Here is a 16,851-nt window from a genome sequence, read left to right on the forward strand (position 1 = left end):
TAACTGTCTAATCAACTGCTGTAATTGATTCATGAAGTGCAGAGTCACTATGAAAACCAGCAGACCCTGTAGCTCTCCAGGACCAGGGTTGGAGACCACTGATGTATACCGTGCACTTTGTCAGGTGCGTGGGGGGTTAGGACCCAAACGCAGAGTGAGGGGGAAAAAACACAAAACTCCGAACGGTGAATAGAAACAAAGACTTTACTTTACAAAACAGGAACTAAAGCAGGGAACAAAAAGCCTTGCAGGGCAACTCTCAAAAACAAAGAAAAACTTCAAAAACACAGGAAACAAAGAAAATCCAAAAATCCAAAAGCACGTGGAAATCAGAACATGGGAAGGTACACATGGGGCAGAAACATGATCAGAGGCACACGTAACCAACCACAACCAAGGATCCAGCACCTGAGTCAAGGAAGAAGGGAACTTAAATAGACCAGACACTGACGAGACACAGGAGGGCACCATGAACAATCAGGCCACAGAGAGGGAAAGGAAAATTAGACAACCCAAAAACAATAATGGAATAATTGAAAGCAATAATACAATTAAACAGGGGGAGCAGGACACAATACAGAAGTGCCGCCATCTGGCGGCCCAACAAGGAAAGACAAAGACGGAAACACAGAACCATGACACACAGTAATTACACCATCAATTCAACAAACACACGTGGAAGTAAGCATTCTTCATACCACAACATTTATTTACAGTGGAAGCTGAACCTGACAGCTTCCTGTTTGCTTGTTGCTTCCCATTAATTCCACCTGGCCTTTCCTGAAAAAAACACATATTGTACCATAAAGGGTATTTTTACAGCTACAACTAGTTCACCATTTCACTCTTTGTTCTTTAAATGTCCTATCCTTAAGCCTTCTGTGGTTCTAGAGACACGCAAGGTGCTGCAAAGGAAGATCATCTGTGAGAATAACAACAGAGAGGGAAAAGTCTTCCATCAGACTCTCTGCCATATGACTTAAAGATTAACAAGAGGCTACATTCCTCTACTTTACTTTCATATTCATTTTGGAGCACAAACATCACATTTATGTACATATAAAGCACTGAATTGAAAACATGTGAATGTATATGTAAAATATATTTTTCATGTTGGTATATGAATAATTTTGGAGCCATAAAACTAATGGTTTTATATGCTTTTTCATCAAAAGCTGTTTGAAAAGACTGGTTTTCAAAGTCTAGGATTGGCTGAGTAATTATTGGACTTCTTAAAGCACTTGCATGTCTTACATAGTTTAGACATACAGTGTATAAATTCTTTAAAATGACATGCAAGAGAAACTGGGCAGCTACTTTTCTGGTTATGCACTGGAGACATGTATGCTGATAGGGCTAAAAGACTCCTGTTGATCCGTTCTAAAAAAAGAAAAGTAAATAAATAAATCCTAAATTTCTAGTATTTCTCAGACTTAGTAAGCAGTATTACCACAAAAATATTTTTCAAAAGAAAAATTAAGGATTCACCATTTTGCGGATTGCCATGTTAATCCTCTGTCGGATGTCCTTTGTTTTAAGGCCGTATATTATTGGGTTGAGAGTAGGGGGAAATATCAAGGTGGAAACTCCGATCATCCTCCTTAAATGAGGAGAGAGCTGCTTTATGCGATATGAGATAATTGTGAAAAGTCCTAAACACTCCGAAATGATAAATACGGTTAAATGAGTTGTACAGGTCTGCAAAGCTTTGCTCTTTGTATCAGAGTGTTTGTTTTTAAAGCATGCAAGCAAAATCTGAAGGTAGGTGTAGAAAATCATACCCAGAAAAAACACTTGTATGCCGGCTGTGATGAACAGTCCGTAAATGTTGTTGATGGTGGTGTCTGCACAGACTAGTGCAAGCAGAGAGGGATTGTCACAGTAAGTTTGCGATATTGAAGATCTGCACCGAGGCAGCCGTAGTAGTAGGCCGAACAGCACGCCAATCAAGAGAAGGGCCACGAGCCACACCGATGCGATTATTTTCGCGATGTGGCTGTTGGTCATTATGGTGCTGTACTTCAGTGGGTTGCATATGGCAATGTACCTGTCGTAAGCCATGGCAGAGAGGATTAAGGTACCGGTAACCCAGTAAATGTGGACGAAAAACGCCTGAGCGATGCAGTTGGAGGCCTCGATGTACCTGGAGTCCAGCAGGATCTCTTTGATGAGTTGCAGGAAGACGGCTGAGGAGCCAATGAGGTCACTGATGGGCAGGTTAAAGAGCAGGATGTACATGGGCTGGTGGAGGCTCTTATTCATGATAATGGTGGCCATCAGGAAAACGTTACAGAAGATAATTAAAAGGTAACTCAGCATGCCGAAAATAAATGCAGCATACACCCCTTGAGGAGGTAGGTCAAAGCCTTGCAGTCTCAGAATGTCTGTTGAATTTGAAGAAATTTCAACCATTGTTAAATATTCACAAGTCTCACCTAACAGAAGCCACAAGAAGCATTATTCCTGAATGGCAGAAAGTCTCTTGAAAACGCATTTAAGAAGAAGCTGAGAATGTTAAAAGTTTCATTTCCGTTGGGACATACTCTGAAATTCTGTCCAAAACAACTGAATATAACTTCAAGCTGTATGAATATGATGATCCGAATCAGCATATATAATACTTGCACTCCATCTCTTCTGCTCTGTGACCTGCAGAACCAACAGGGTTCATTTTCCCTCTCTGAACAGACGACGCATTATACTCCGGTCACACTGCAAGCGGGGCAGAATGTGCTTTTTATATAGCATCCTTCCCTCATTAGGTAGAGCACTGCCCATTCTGAAGTCCCCTGGTGTGGCTGATGTTAGATCTACATGTGATGAGTGGGGCCTTTATGGTTTTTTGCTCTGAGGAGAGCATACAGTTGAAAACAAAACACTTTTTTTGCAGGAAGGGTGTTTATGTGTAAAGGGTGAATAACAGTGCCATAGTGTAGCAGAAAAAAATAAATCAATTAATATTGCATATGTGTATGTATATGGGGGAGACTGAGGCACAAGCTAACATGAGGAATGTTTATACATGAATTTCTAAATGTGCAGGGGCATGGTAGGTTTTGCAGAAGCATTGGAAAATGCCCACATTTAAAATGAGAGCAGTCATATGGCATTTACTCGCAAAAAAAAAGTTAAATGAAAAAAGTAAATTCAAGATTCAACTAGATGCCTAGATTTCGGCTTTTGCTCACTGGGAATTTCCATTTGCATCGACTGCCACTTTTACATTTGTCTCTTTCATTTTTGTAGAAAATGTGTGTGGCAAAAGAGTGCGACCCCTCCTAGTCCAAAACATACTCACGGGAGACACTGTTTCCGTTACTCGCACTTCCGTGCTCTTTTATTTAAGCCCTTGGCTTTTTCCCGCACAATCATTAAACAGACAGGGTTTTTAGCCGTCTTCTCACCGGCGCTCCTCTCGTTCCTCCGGCTTCCGGTCTTGCTTTTAAAAACCCCAGGCTCACTGTTGAAAGCAATCCGAGGCAATCAGCGCAATTAAACAATTAACAATTATCGGCGCTGATTACCTCCAGCTGACAGTTGTGACGAAGGATCCGATAGCCGCTCCTCTCACACTCTCTCTGCAGCCGACGCTCAAACCACGCCCACCCCACCACAGCGTGTTTATCTCAGGCAAAAAAAAAAACAGCTGTATATACATAGTTCTTTACTGCAGATGTGCAGTAATAGATTAATGCAGCAACACACAGGAAAAAAATAAACACAGAACTTGATCAAATATAGTTTATTTTTCAATTCAACATCTGCAGAAAGTGCACAAGTGCTTAAGGGCAAAATGAAAAGCAATACATGTGCCTTTTTTGCTAATTCACTTGAGCACTACTATCAGTCACATCATACAAGACGTGTAAAACCTCTTTGGGAAATTATGTTGTGGGGATGGTTACCTTGTGTGCTGGTTTTTATTATGATTTAAAATGAAATTCCCCAAATATGAAGACCATTCAGATCAGTTTGCTCACCGTTTCTTATTTTAAATATAGCTCCTTACTAGGTTACACTAAATAGTGAATATGACTTAAATAATTAATGCTTCTTACATCAACAGTTTATTATTTCATTGCTGTAATAGGATATAATAAATGATGAACAACAGGAATGACGTTTCGCCTGTTATGGATCATACCCATGAGCTCAAGCACAGAGATAGTACCCTGAGACGTTCTCAGGAGAGGATTCCACGCTGTTAAACAGACTCATTAAAAACTGCTTAAGAGTGAAAGACCTCTTCATTACCTAATGCAAGATAATTAGGTACATGCACATTATGGTACTAACAGCATTTCAAGTTTGCTCAACTATTTTTGTTTGCTGACTCTGGAAGGTCTAAACTTGATTCAATGAAATGAGAATGATTAAAATAATTTGTTCCAATGTAACATAAACAGAACCAACAATACATTTTGAAATCAAATTTATTAAATATTGAATACATAAATTACAAAAAAATCAATTTTACTATGTAAGAGAGGTACAAAAGGGCAGGTAATTACACCATCAATTCAACAACCATGCGTGGAAGTAAGAATTCTTCATACCACAACATTTATTTACAGTGGAAGCTGAACCTGAAAGCTTCCTGTTTGCTTGTTGCTTCCCATTAATTCCACCTGGCCTTTCCTGAAAAAAACACATTGTATCATAAAGGGTATTTTTACAGCTACAACTAGTTCACCATTTCACTTTTTGTTCTTTAAATGTGCTATCCTTAAGCCTTCTGCAGTTCTAGAGACACGCAAGGAGCTGCAAAGGAAGATCATCTGTGAGAATAACAACAGGGAGGGAAAAGTCTTCCATCAGACTCTCTGCCATATGACTTAAAGATTAGCAAGAGGCTACATTCCTTTACTTTACTTTCATATTCATTTTGGAGCACAAACAACACATTTAGGTATATCTAAAGCACTGAACTGAAAACATGTGAATGTGATTCTCCAGAAAAATATATTTTTCATGTTGCTATATGAATAATTTTGGAGCCATAAAACTAATGGTTTTATATGCTATTTCATCAAAAGTTGTTTGAAAAGACTTTGGTTTTCAAAGTCTGGGATTGGCTGAGGAATTATTGGACTTCTGAAAGCACTTGCATGTCTTACATAGTTTAGACATGCAGTGTAAAATTTCTTTAAAATGACATGCAAGAGAAACTGGGCAGCTACTTTTCTAGTTATGCACTGGAGACATGGTATGCTGATAGGGCTAAAAGACTCCCATTGATCCGTTCTAAAAAAAATAAATAAGTAAATAAATAAATCCTAAATTTCTAGTATTTCTCAGACTTAGTAAGCAGTATTACCACAAAAATATTTTTCATAAGAAAAATTAAGGATTCACTGTATTGCGGATTGCCATGTTAATCTTTTGTCGGATTTCCTTTGTTTTAAGGCCGTATATTATTGGGTTGAAAATAGGGGGAAATATCAAGGTGGAAACTCCAATCATCCTCTTTAAATGAGGAGACAGCTGCTTTACGCGGTATGCGGTAATTGTGAAAAGTCCTAAACACTCCAAAATGATGAAGATGGTTAAATGAGTTGTACAGGTCTGCAAAGCTTTGCTCTTTGTGTCAGAGTGTTTGTTTTTAAAGCATGCAAGCAAAATCTGCAGGTAGGTGTAGAGAATCATACCCACGGCGAACACTTGCAAGCCGGCTGTGATGAACAGTCCGTAAATGTTGTTGATGGTGGTGTCTGCACAGACTAGTGCAAGCAGAGAGGGATTGTCACAGTAAGTTTGCGATATTAAAGATCTGCACCGAGGCAGCCGTAGTAGGAGGCCGAACAGCACGCCCATCAAGAGCAGGGCCACGAGCCACACCGATGCGATTATTTTCGCGATGTGGCTGTTGGTCATTATGGTGCTGTACTTCAGTGGGTTGCATATGGCGATGTACCTGTCGTAAGCCATGGCAGAGAGGATTAAGGCACCGGTAACCCAGTAAACGTGGACGAAAAACGCCTGAGCGATGCAGTTGGAGGCCTCGATGTACCTGGAGTCCAGCAGGATCTCTTTGATGAGTTGCAGGAAGAGGGCTGAGGAGCCAATGAGGTCATTGATGGGCAGGTTAAAGAGCAGGATGTACATGGGCTGGTGGAGGCTCTTATTCATGATAATGATGGACATCAGGAAAACGTTACAGAAGATAATTAAAAGGTAACTCAGCATGGCGAAAATAAATGCAGCATACACCCCTTGAGGAGGTAGGTCAAAGCCTTGCAGTGTCAGAATGTCTGTTGAGTTTGAAGAATTTTCAACCATTGTTAAATATTCACAAGTCTCACCTAACAGAAGCCACTAGAAGCATTATTCCTGAATGGCAGAGACTCTCTTGAAGAAGCATTTAAGAAGAAGCTGAGGATGTTAAACGTTTCATTTCCATTGGGACATACTCAGAAATTCTGTCCCGAACAACTGAATATAACTTCAACCTGAATGAATATGATGGTCCGAATCAGCATATATAATACTTGCACTCCATCTCTCCTGCTCTGTGACCCGCTGAGCCAAGAGGGTTCAGTTTCACTCTCTGAACAGACGACGCATTAAACTCCGGTCACACTGCAAGCGGGGCAGAATGTGCTTTTTATATAGCATCCTTCCCTCATTAGGTAGAGCGCTGCCCATTCTGAAGTCCCCTGGCGTGGCTGATGTTAGATCTACATGTGATGAGTGGGGCCTTTATGGTTTTTTCCTCTGAGGAGAGCATACAGTTGAAAACAAAACACTATTTTTGCAGGGGGGGTGTTTATGTGTAAAGGGTGAATAACAGCGCCATAGCCTAGCAGAAAAAAATAATAAATTAATACTGCATATGTGTATGTATATAGGGGAGACTGAGGGACAAACTAACATGGGGCATGTTTAGACATGAATGGAGTATTTGTTTTCACAAGTGAAGTGTTTTTTGATAAATTACTGATGTGTGTACACCACAGACTCCAAATACATCTCTTTTAAACCACTGTCTTGTGGGTTATAAGATTGTATAGTTTTGACACATAACAACACTAGCAAGCAGAAGCTATGTGCCATGCAGGAGTACAACTAGTATAGCTTCCACCTGTAGCAGATACATACCCGCACCTATAGTAAACACAGCCACAGTAACTTGTCATGTATCATTGTATGTTCAATGTATACCAGTGGTCTCCAACCCTGGTCCTGGAGCACTACAGGGTCTGCTGGTTTTTGTTTTCACTTTAAAATCAGCACCCAATTGAGACCCAAGACACCAGGTGAGTTGAGTTAACTGTCTAATCAACTGCTGTAATTGATTCATGAAGTGCAGAGTCACTATGAAAACCAGCAGACCCTGTAGCTCTCCAGGACCAGGGTTGGAGACCACTGATGTATACCATGCACTTATTCTGTCCTGTATGGGCTACTATAGATAATGGGGAGCACACGCTCTTAGCCGTGGGGCGCTGTTGAATGTTGTTGACCGGGGTTATGCATTCAAACGACAAAGCGCTTCTCATCACATTAATACCGCTAATCAAATCAACCGGCAGTAAACTGCATCGAGGAAATTAGCTGTTTCAACCCGTCGTAACACACAACACTGCACAAAAAATTTATTGGCAGTCATTTCGGTGTCACCGCCCTCTGATGGTGTCACCCGGTGCGGTCCGCACCCCATGCACCCCCCTAGTGAGGCCTCTGCATATGCACCACCTCCTCTCTAAATTGTTTACTCCTGTGGACATGCTGCAGTATTTCTAAATGTGCAGGGGCATGGTAGGTTTTACAGAAGCATTAGAAAATTCCCACATTTAAAATGAGAGCGGTCATATGACATTTACTCGCAAAAAAAAGTTAAATGAAAAAAAGTAAATTCAAGATTCAACTAGATGCCTAGATTTCGGCTTTTGCTCACTGGGAATTTCCATTTGCATCGACTTTGCCACTTTTACATTTGTCTCTTTCATTTTTGTAGAAAACGTGTCGATCTCAGGCAAAAAAAAAAAAAAAAAACAGCTGTACATACATAGTTCTTTACAGCAGATGTGCAGTAATAGATTAATGCAGCAACACACAGAAAAAAAAAAAACAGAACTTGATCAAATGTAGTTTATTTTCCAATTCAACATCTGCAGAAAGTGCACAAGTGCTTAAGGGCAAAATTAAAAGCAATACATGTGCCTTTTTTGCTAATTCACTTGAGCACTACTATCAGTCACATCATACAAGACGTGTAAAACCTTTTGGGGAATTATGTTGTGGGGATGATTACCTTGTGTGCTGGCTTTTATTATGATTTAAAATGAAATTCCCCAAATATGAAGACCATTCAGGTCAGTTTGCTCAACGTTTCTCTTTTTAAATATAGCTCCTTACTAGGTTACACTGAATAGTGAATATAACTTAAATATTAAATATTTAATGCTATTTAATCAGCAGTTTATTTCATTACTGTTTGTCACACGTTGAAAACCAAACTTTAAACGCCAGGAGGACTATATGGCATTTTAACAAAAAACAAAAAAAAAATGTATCCAGGAAGAAATGGCCATGCAGCATAAAAAATAATTTGTCATTGATATTTTGTCACAAAAATATAGAAATTGCATACAGAGAACACATTTTAACAGGTTCCAATATTTGGACAAACAACATTGTGCTTCAGTGTCATGTTATGTTATTGTCAAAAATAAACCGTAGCGGCAGAAATTGATTATGGAAGTCAAAATTGTTGATTCACTGCTTAAGCTGTCACTTGTTTTATAAAAAATAAAAAAACTTGTTGAAGTTTAAATGAAGGTCTCAAAACACAAACAGAACATGCAATGTACAAAAATGAAAATATCATTAACGAATTATACGGCATAGTTCATTCTTGGTTGGAAAAAAACATAAGATAAATGCTAAATAAATAAATAAATAAATTCAGCTCAGCAAGTCATAAACAATGAACAACAGGAATGAAGTTTCGCCTGTTATGGATCATACCCATGAGCTCAAGCAGAGAGATAGTACCCTGAGACCTTCTCAGGAGAGGATTCCACGCTGTTAAACAGACTCTTTAAAAACTGTTTAAGAGTGAAAGACCTCTTTATTACCTAATGTAATTAAGTACATGCACATTATGGTACTAACAGCATTTAAAGTTGCTCAACTATTTTTGTTTGCTGTCTCTGTAAGGTCTAAACTTGATTCAATTAAATGAGAATGATTAAAATAATTTGTTGCAATGTAACAAACAGAACCAACAATACATTTTGAAATCAAATTTATTAAATATTGAATACATGAATTACAAAAAATTCATATTACTATGTAAGGAGGGGACATATGCAAAAGGGCAGGTATAATTACACCATCAATTGAACAACCACACGTGGAAGTAAGAATTCTTCATACCACAACATTTATTTACAGTGGAAGCTGAACCTGACAGCTTCCAGTTTGCTTGTTGCTTCCCATTAATTCCAATGGGCCTTTCCTGAAAAAAACACATAATGGATCATAAAGGGTATTTTTGCAGCTACAACTAGTTCACCATTTCACTCTTGGTTCTTTAAATGTCCTATCCTTAAGCCATCTGCGGTTCTAGAGCCACACAAGGCGCTGCAAAAGAAGATCGTCTTTGAGAATAACAACAGGGAAGGAAAAGTTTTCCATCAGACTCACTGTCATATGATTGAAACATTAAGAAGACACTACATCCCTCTACTTTACTTTCATATTCATTTTGGAGCACAAACATCACATTTAAGTATATCTAAAGCACTGAATTGAAAACATGTGAATGTGATTCTCCAGAAAAATATATTTTTCATGTTGCTATATGAATAATTTTGGAGTCATAAAACTAATGGTTTTGTATGCTTTTTCATCAAAATCTGTTTGATAAGACTTTAGTTTTCAAAGTCAAGGATTGGCTGTGGAATTATTGGACTTCTTAAAGCACTTGCATGTCTTACATAGTTTAGACATACAGTGTATAAATTCTTTTAAATGACATGCAAGAGAAACTGGGCAGCTACTTTTTTGGTTATGCACTGGAGACATGTATGCTGATAGGGCTAAAAGACTCCTGTTGATCCGTTCTAAAAATAAAAAAAAAGTAAATAAGTAAATAAATCCTAAATTTCTAGTATTTCTCAGTCTTAGTAAGCAGTATTGCTACAAAAATATTTTTCAAAAGAAAAATTAAGGATTCACTGTTTTGCGGATTGCCATGTTAATCCTCTGTCGGATTTCCTTTGTTCTAAGGCCGTATATTATTGGGTTGAGAGTAGGGGGAAATATCATGTTGGAAGCTCCAATTATCCTCCTTGAATGAGGAGACAGCTGCTTTATGCGATATGAGATAATTGTGAAAAATCCTAAACACTCCAAAATGAGAAAAACGGTCAAATGAGTTGCACAGGTCTGCAGAGCTTTGCTCTTTGTGTCAGAGCGTTTGCTTTTAAAGCATGCAAGCAAAATCTGCAGGTAGGTGTAGAGAATCAGACCCACAGAAAACACTTGCAAGCCGGCTGTGATGAACAGTCCGTAAATGTTGTTGATGGTGGTGTCTGCACAGACTAGTGCAAGCAGAGAGGGATTGCTACAGTAAGTATGCGATATTAAAGATGTGCACCGAGGCAGCCGTAGTAGTAAGAAAAACAGCACGCCAATCAAGAGCAGGGCCACGAGCCACACCGATGCGATTATTTTCGCGATGTGGCTGTTGGTCATTATGGTGCTGTACTTCAGTGGGTTGCATATGGCGATGTACCTGTCGTAAGCCATGGCAGAGATGATTAGCAGGCTGCCAACCCCGTAAATGTGGATGAAAAACGCCTGAGCGATGCAGTTGGAGGCCTCGATGTACCTGGAGTCCAGCAGGATCTCTTTGATGAGCTGCAGGAAAAGGGCTGACGAGCCAATGAGGTCATTGATGGGCAGGTTAAAGAGCAGGATGTACATGGGCTGGTGGAGGCTCTTATTCGTGATAATGGTGGCCATCAGGAAAAGGTTACAGAAGAGAATTACAAGGTAATTCAGCGTGGCAAAAATAAATGCAGCATACACCCCTTGAGGAGGTAGGTCAAAGCCTTGCAGTGTCAGAATGTCTGTTGAGTTTGAAGAAAATTCAACCATTGTTAAATATTCACAAGTCTCACCTAACAGAAGCCACAAGAAGCATTATTCCTGAATGGCAGAGACTCTCTTGAAAAAGCATTTAAGAAGAAGCTGAGGATGTTAAGTTTCATTTCCGTTGGGACATACTCTGAAATTCTGTCCAGAACAACTGAATATAACTTCAACCTGAATGAATGATCCGAATCAGCATATATAATACTTGAACTCCTTCTCTCCTGCTCTGTGACCTGCAGAACCAACAGGGTTCAGTTTCATTCTCTGAACAGACGATGCATTAAACTCCGGTCACACTGCAAGCAGGGCAGAATGTGCTTTTTATATTGCATCTTTCCCTCATTAGGTAGAGCACTGCCCATTCTGAAGTCCCCTGGTGTGGCTGATGTTAGATCTACATGTGATGAGTGGGGCCTTTATGGTTTTTTCCTCTGAGGAGACCATACAGTTGAAAACAAAACACTATTTTTGCCGAGGGGGTGTTTATGTGTAAAGGGTGAATAACAGCGCCATAGCGTAGCAGAAAAAAATAATAAATTAATACTGCATATGTGTATGTATATAGGGGAGACTGAGGCACAAACTAACATGGGGAATGTTTAGACCTGAATGGAGTATTTGTTTTCACAAGTGAAGTGTTTTTTGATAAATTACTGATGTGTGTACACCACAGACTCCAAATACATCTCTTTTAAACCACTGTCCTGTGGGATATAAGATTGTATAGTTTTGACACACAACAACATTAGCAAGCAGAAGCTATGTGCCATGAAGGAGTACAACTAGCATAGCTTCCACCTGTAGCAGATACATACCCGCACCTATAGTAAACACAGCCACAGTAACTTGTCATGTATCATTGTATGTTCAATGTATACCAGTGGTCTCCAACCCTGGTCCTGGAGCGCTACGGGGTCTGCTGGTTTTTGTTTTCACTTTAAAATCAGCACCCAATTGAGACCCAAGACACCAGGTGAGTTGAGTTAACTGTCTAATCAACTGCTGTAATTGATTCATGAAGTGCAGAGTCACTATGAAAACCAGCAGACCCTGTAGCTCTCCAGGACCAGGGTTGGAGACCACTGATGTATACCATGCACTTATTCTGTCCTGTATGGGCTACTATAGATAATTGGGAGCACACGTTCTTAGCCGTGGGGCGCTGTTGGATGTTTTTGACCGGGGTTATGCATTCAAACGACAAAGCGCTTCTCATCACATTAATACCGCTAATCAAATCAACCGGCAGTAAACTGCATCGAGGAAATTAGCTGTTTCAACCCGTCGTAACACACAACACTGCACAAAAAATTTATTGCCAGTCATTTCGGTCTCACCGCCCTCTGATGGTGTCACCCGGTGCGGTCCGCACCCCATGCATCCCCCTAGTGAGGCCTCTGCATATGCACCACCTCCTGTCTAAATTGCTTACTACTGTGGACACGCTGCAGTATTTCTAAATGTGCAGGGGCATGGTAGGTTTTGCAGAAGCACTGGGAAATGCCCACATTTAAAATGAGAGCAGTTAAATGACATTTACTCGCAAAAAAATGTTAAATGAAAAAAGTAAATTCAAGATTCAACTAGATGCCTAGATTTCGGCTTTTGCTCACTGGGAATTTCCATTTGCATCGACTGTGCCACTTTTACATTTGTCTCTTTCATTTTTGTATAAAACGTGTTGATCTCAGGCAATTAAAAAAAAACAGCTGTACATACATAGTTCTTTACTGCAGATGTGCAGTAATAGATTAATGCAGCAACACACAGAAAAAAATAAAAATAATCACAGAACTTGATCAAATATAGTTTATTTTTTAATTCAACATCGGCAGAAAGTGCACAAGTGCTTAAGGGCAAAATTAAAAGCAATACATGTGCCTTTTTTGCTAATTCACGTGAGCACTACTATCAGTCACGTCATACAAGATGTGTAAAACCTTTTGGGGAATTATGTTGTGGGGATGGTTACCTTGTGTGCTGGTTTTTATTATGATTTAAAATGAAATTCCCCAAATATGAAGACCATTCAGGTCAGTTTGCTCACCGTTTCTTATTTTAAATATAGCTCCTTACTAGGTTACACTAAATAGTGAATATGACTTAAATATTTAATGCTTCTTACATCAGCAGTTTATTATTTCATTGCTGTAATAGGATATAATAAACGACGAACAACAGGAATGAAGTTTTGCCTGTTATGGATCATAACCATGAGCTCAAGCACAGAGATAGTACCCTGAGACGTTCTCAGGAGAGGATTCCACGCTGTTAAACAGACTCTTTAAAAACTGTTTAAGAGTGAAAGACCTCTTCATTACCTAATGCAAGGTAATTAGGTACATGCACATTATGGTACTAACAGCATTTCAAGTTTGCTCAACTATTTTTGTTTGCTGTCTCTGGAAGGTCTAAACTTGATTTAATGAAATGAGAATGATTAAAATAATTTGTTGCAATGTAACATAAACAGAACCAACAATACATTTCGAAATCAAATTTATTAAATATTGAATACATAAATTTTAAAAAAATCAATTTTACTATGTAAGAGAGGGACAAAAGGGCAGTTAATTACACCATCAATTCAACAACCACGCGTGGAAGTAAGAATTCTTCATACCACAACATTTATTTACAGTGGAAGCTGAACCTGACAGCTTCCTGTTTGCTTGTTGCTTCCCATTAATTCCACCTGGCCTTTCCTGAAAAAAACACACTGTATCATAAAGGGTATTTTTACAGCTACAACTAGTTCACCATTTCACTCTTTGTTCTTTAAATGTCCTATCCTTAAGCCTTCTGCAGTTCTAGAGACACACAAGGCGCTGCAAAAGAAGATCATCTGTGAGAATAACAACAGGGAGGGAAAAGTCTTCCATCAGACTCTCTGCCATATGACTTAAAGATTAACTAGAGGCTACATTCCTTTACTTTACTTTCATATTTATTTTGGAGCACAAACATCACATTTAGGTACATCTAAAGCACTGAACTGAAAACGTGAATGTGATTCTCCAGAAAAATATATTTTTCATGTTGCAATATGAATAATTTTGGAGCTATAAAACTAATGGTTTTGTATGCTTTTTCATCAAAATCTGTTTGAAAAGACTTTGGTTTTCAAAGTCAAGGATTGGCTGTGGAATTATTGGACTCCTTAAAGCACTTGCATGTCTTACATAGTTTAGACATACAGTGTATAGTTTATCTTTAAAATGACATGCAAGAGAAACTGGGCAGCTACTTTTCTAGTTATGCACTGGAGACATGGTATGCTGATAGGGTTGAAAGACTCCCGTTGATCCGTTCTAAAAATAAATAAGTAAATAAATAAATCCTATATTTCAAGTATTTCTCAGACTTAGTAAGCAGTGTTACTACAAAAATATTTTTCAGAAGTAAAATTAAGGATTCACTGTTTTGCGGATTGCCATGTTAATCCTCTGTCGGATGTCCTTTGTTTTAAGGCCGTATATTATTGGGTTGAGAGTAGGGGGAAATATCAAGGTGGAAACTCCGATCATCCGCCTTAAATGAGGAGAGAGCTGCTTTATGCGATATGAGATAATTGTGAAAAGTCCTAAACACTCCAAAATCAGAAAGACGGTTAAATGAGTTGCACAGGTCTGCAGAGCTTTGCTCTTTGTGTCAGAGCGTTTGCTTTTAAAGCATGCAAGCAAAATCTGCAGGTAGGTGTAGAGAATCATACCCACGGCGAACACTTGTATGCTGGCAGTGATGAACAGTCCGTAAATGTTGTTGATGGTGGTGTCTGCACAGACTAGTGCAACCAGAGAGGGATTGTCACAGTAAGTTTGCGATATTAAAGATCTGCACCGAGGCAGCCGTAGTAGTAAGAAGAACAGCACGCCAATCAAGAGCAGGTCCACGAGCCACACTAACGTGATAATCTTCGCGATGTGGCTGTTGGTCATTATGGTGCTGTACTTCAGTGGGTTGCATATGGCGATGTACCTGTCGTAAGCCATGGCAGAGAGGATTAGCACGCTGCCAACCCCGTAAACGTGGATGAAAAACGCCTGAGCGATGCAGCTGGAGGCCTCGATGTACCTGGAGTCCAGCAGGATCTCTTTGATGAGCTGCAGGAAGAGGGCTGAGGAGCCGATGAGGTCATTGATGGGCAGGTTAAAGAGCAAGAAGTACATGGGCTGGTGGAGGCTCTTATTCATAATAATGGTGGCCATCAGGAAAAGGTTACAGAAGAGAATTACAAGGTAACTCAGCGTGGCAAAAAGAAACGCAGCATACATCCCTTGAGGAGGTAGGCCAAGGCCTTGCAGACTCAGAAAGGATGATGTGTTCAAAGAAGAAGTGTCCATCTTTGAGTTTTTACAGGTTGTTCCTTGTAGAAGACAAGAAAAAAAAAGTGTTAGTGCCGAGTAGCAAACGTGTTGCGTGTAAAGGCAGAGATCTGGTTTAAACAACAGCACATGAAAGTTTGGCTTTTGAATCTAAATCTCCGATATTGTCATCCTGAAGTTCTGGTGTTGATTGTTCTCACTCATGTCCTTTCTGTCCTGCACAGGGAGTGTGGTCTCCAGTGGCAGTCAACTGCTGAAGTACACAGGCTCCATCTTGTGCACACTGACAAGGCGATGCACGCTGGCAGTGCCTCAGACTCCTGGTGCGCAGTCCGACTTATGTACCGTCTCATCCCGTCGCCAGGGAAACTGCCACACCTTCCTCAACCCCTCACGGTCGCTAGCGGTCCATCTGCGAGTCATGGATTAAGAAATGAGCTGCGTGGGTTACAGTCTCATATGAGCACAGGGATATGAAGTTAATGCTTATGGGAGGGGTTAAGGTGAGGAGGGTGAAAAATATGATGACATCATTATTCTGCTCTGATAAGAGCTAAACAAACCTTTAAAAAACTAACACTTTTTTAGCACTTAGGTAGTAACATGGAAAATTCCATTGTTTTCTAGGTTAGTCTGTGATTCCCGTTAAAATAAACTGTTGATGTAATAACATGGTTCATGCAATAACACGCTTATTCCCAAAAATGAATTATGGATTAGACTGAAAATTAAGATAAACTAATAACAGTACTATAATTAAAACGTTACATCAAATTAACACTGTTTTATATTTTCAACCATAGTGGTGCACTACATAAATAGGTAACACGCTGAATATATATATAAATATAGCTGAATAATAGGCTGAATATGTAAACTATCTTTTCTTAAAAGTTTTCCATTGTCACAAAACAAACCCTTATGTTGTATTTTCCTAAATATATGAATAAATGATATCTTGTGTCAGTATAATGATATCCATAAATGTTATGCTCTGGCATCCTGTACCTACCACAATCATTTGTTATGATGAGCAGAAATTATGTTGTGTGACCTGCTTGCCACCAGAGTCCTTAAAATGGATTTGAATTGTTGATACAGCATTGTAAGAACACGTTGGGCATTGTTCTTTTCGTGTTTATGTGCTTTTATCTTTGCATTTATGTGTGTTGTTTCTAATTGTGTGCAAGGCTCAGTGCATTGTTGGGCAGCAGCCAAAGTTGCACATTTATGCTCATAAAAGTGATGTGCGCTGTTGAATTCAGTCAACATGGATTGAGAACGAACAACTAGTGTGTGTATGTGTGTGTGTGTGCATTTAAAATGGAGCTCATCAGCCTTTTCACTTAGTGTAATAGTATGCAAGCATGCTATTGTTTTTACTTGTGTTCATTATTATAACCAACCTCGTTTCACCTTA

At 39.3% G+C, this 16,851-nt stretch overlaps 4 protein-coding genes and 1 long non-coding RNA gene across 7 annotated transcripts in view; 1 reads left to right on the top strand and 4 right to left on the bottom strand.

Moving 5' to 3' along the window:
- The window catches only part of LOC135236192 (uncharacterized), a 66,095-nt gene that overhangs the window by 46,029 nt on the left and 3,215 nt on the right, over positions 1–16,851 (top strand). Inside the window, exon 2 of one of the 3 annotated variants that reach the window (XR_010324525.1) lies at positions 15,656–15,981. This is a non-coding gene — a long non-coding RNA (uncharacterized LOC135236192). Of the gene's footprint in view, positions 1–15,655; positions 15,982–16,851 lie in introns of those variants that run through there. The other 2 variants (XR_010324526.1, XR_010324527.1) reach the window with 2 other exon arrangements.
- On the bottom strand, positions 1,309–2,687 carry LOC135236332 (olfactory receptor 52N5-like). Its single transcript, XM_064302633.1, has one exon. It carries the CDS (start codon positions 2,410–2,412, stop codon positions 1,477–1,479), a length of 936 nt encoding a protein of 311 aa, XP_064158703.1. The 5' UTR covers positions 2,413–2,687; the 3' UTR covers positions 1,309–1,476.
- LOC135236399 (olfactory receptor 52N5-like) lies at positions 3,806–6,598 on the bottom strand. The gene has a single exon (XM_064302714.1). It carries the CDS (start codon positions 6,277–6,279, stop codon positions 5,344–5,346), a length of 936 nt encoding a protein of 311 aa, XP_064158784.1. The 5' UTR covers positions 6,280–6,598; the 3' UTR covers positions 3,806–5,343.
- On the bottom strand, positions 9,005–11,386 carry LOC135236336 (olfactory receptor 52E4-like). Its single transcript, XM_064302637.1, has one exon. It carries the CDS (start codon positions 11,107–11,109, stop codon positions 10,174–10,176), a length of 936 nt encoding a protein of 311 aa, XP_064158707.1. The 5' UTR covers positions 11,110–11,386; the 3' UTR covers positions 9,005–10,173.
- Positions 12,724–15,645, bottom strand: LOC135236191 (olfactory receptor 52E4-like). The gene has a single exon (XM_064302425.1). It carries the CDS (start codon positions 15,447–15,449, stop codon positions 14,514–14,516), a length of 936 nt encoding a protein of 311 aa, XP_064158495.1. The 5' UTR covers positions 15,450–15,645; the 3' UTR covers positions 12,724–14,513.

The sequence above is a fragment of the Anguilla rostrata genome, chromosome 12 (genome assembly GCF_018555375.3).
Source record: "Anguilla rostrata isolate EN2019 chromosome 12, ASM1855537v3, whole genome shotgun sequence".
In the NCBI taxonomy this organism is placed as follows: Eukaryota; Metazoa; Chordata; class Actinopteri; order Anguilliformes; family Anguillidae; genus Anguilla; species Anguilla rostrata.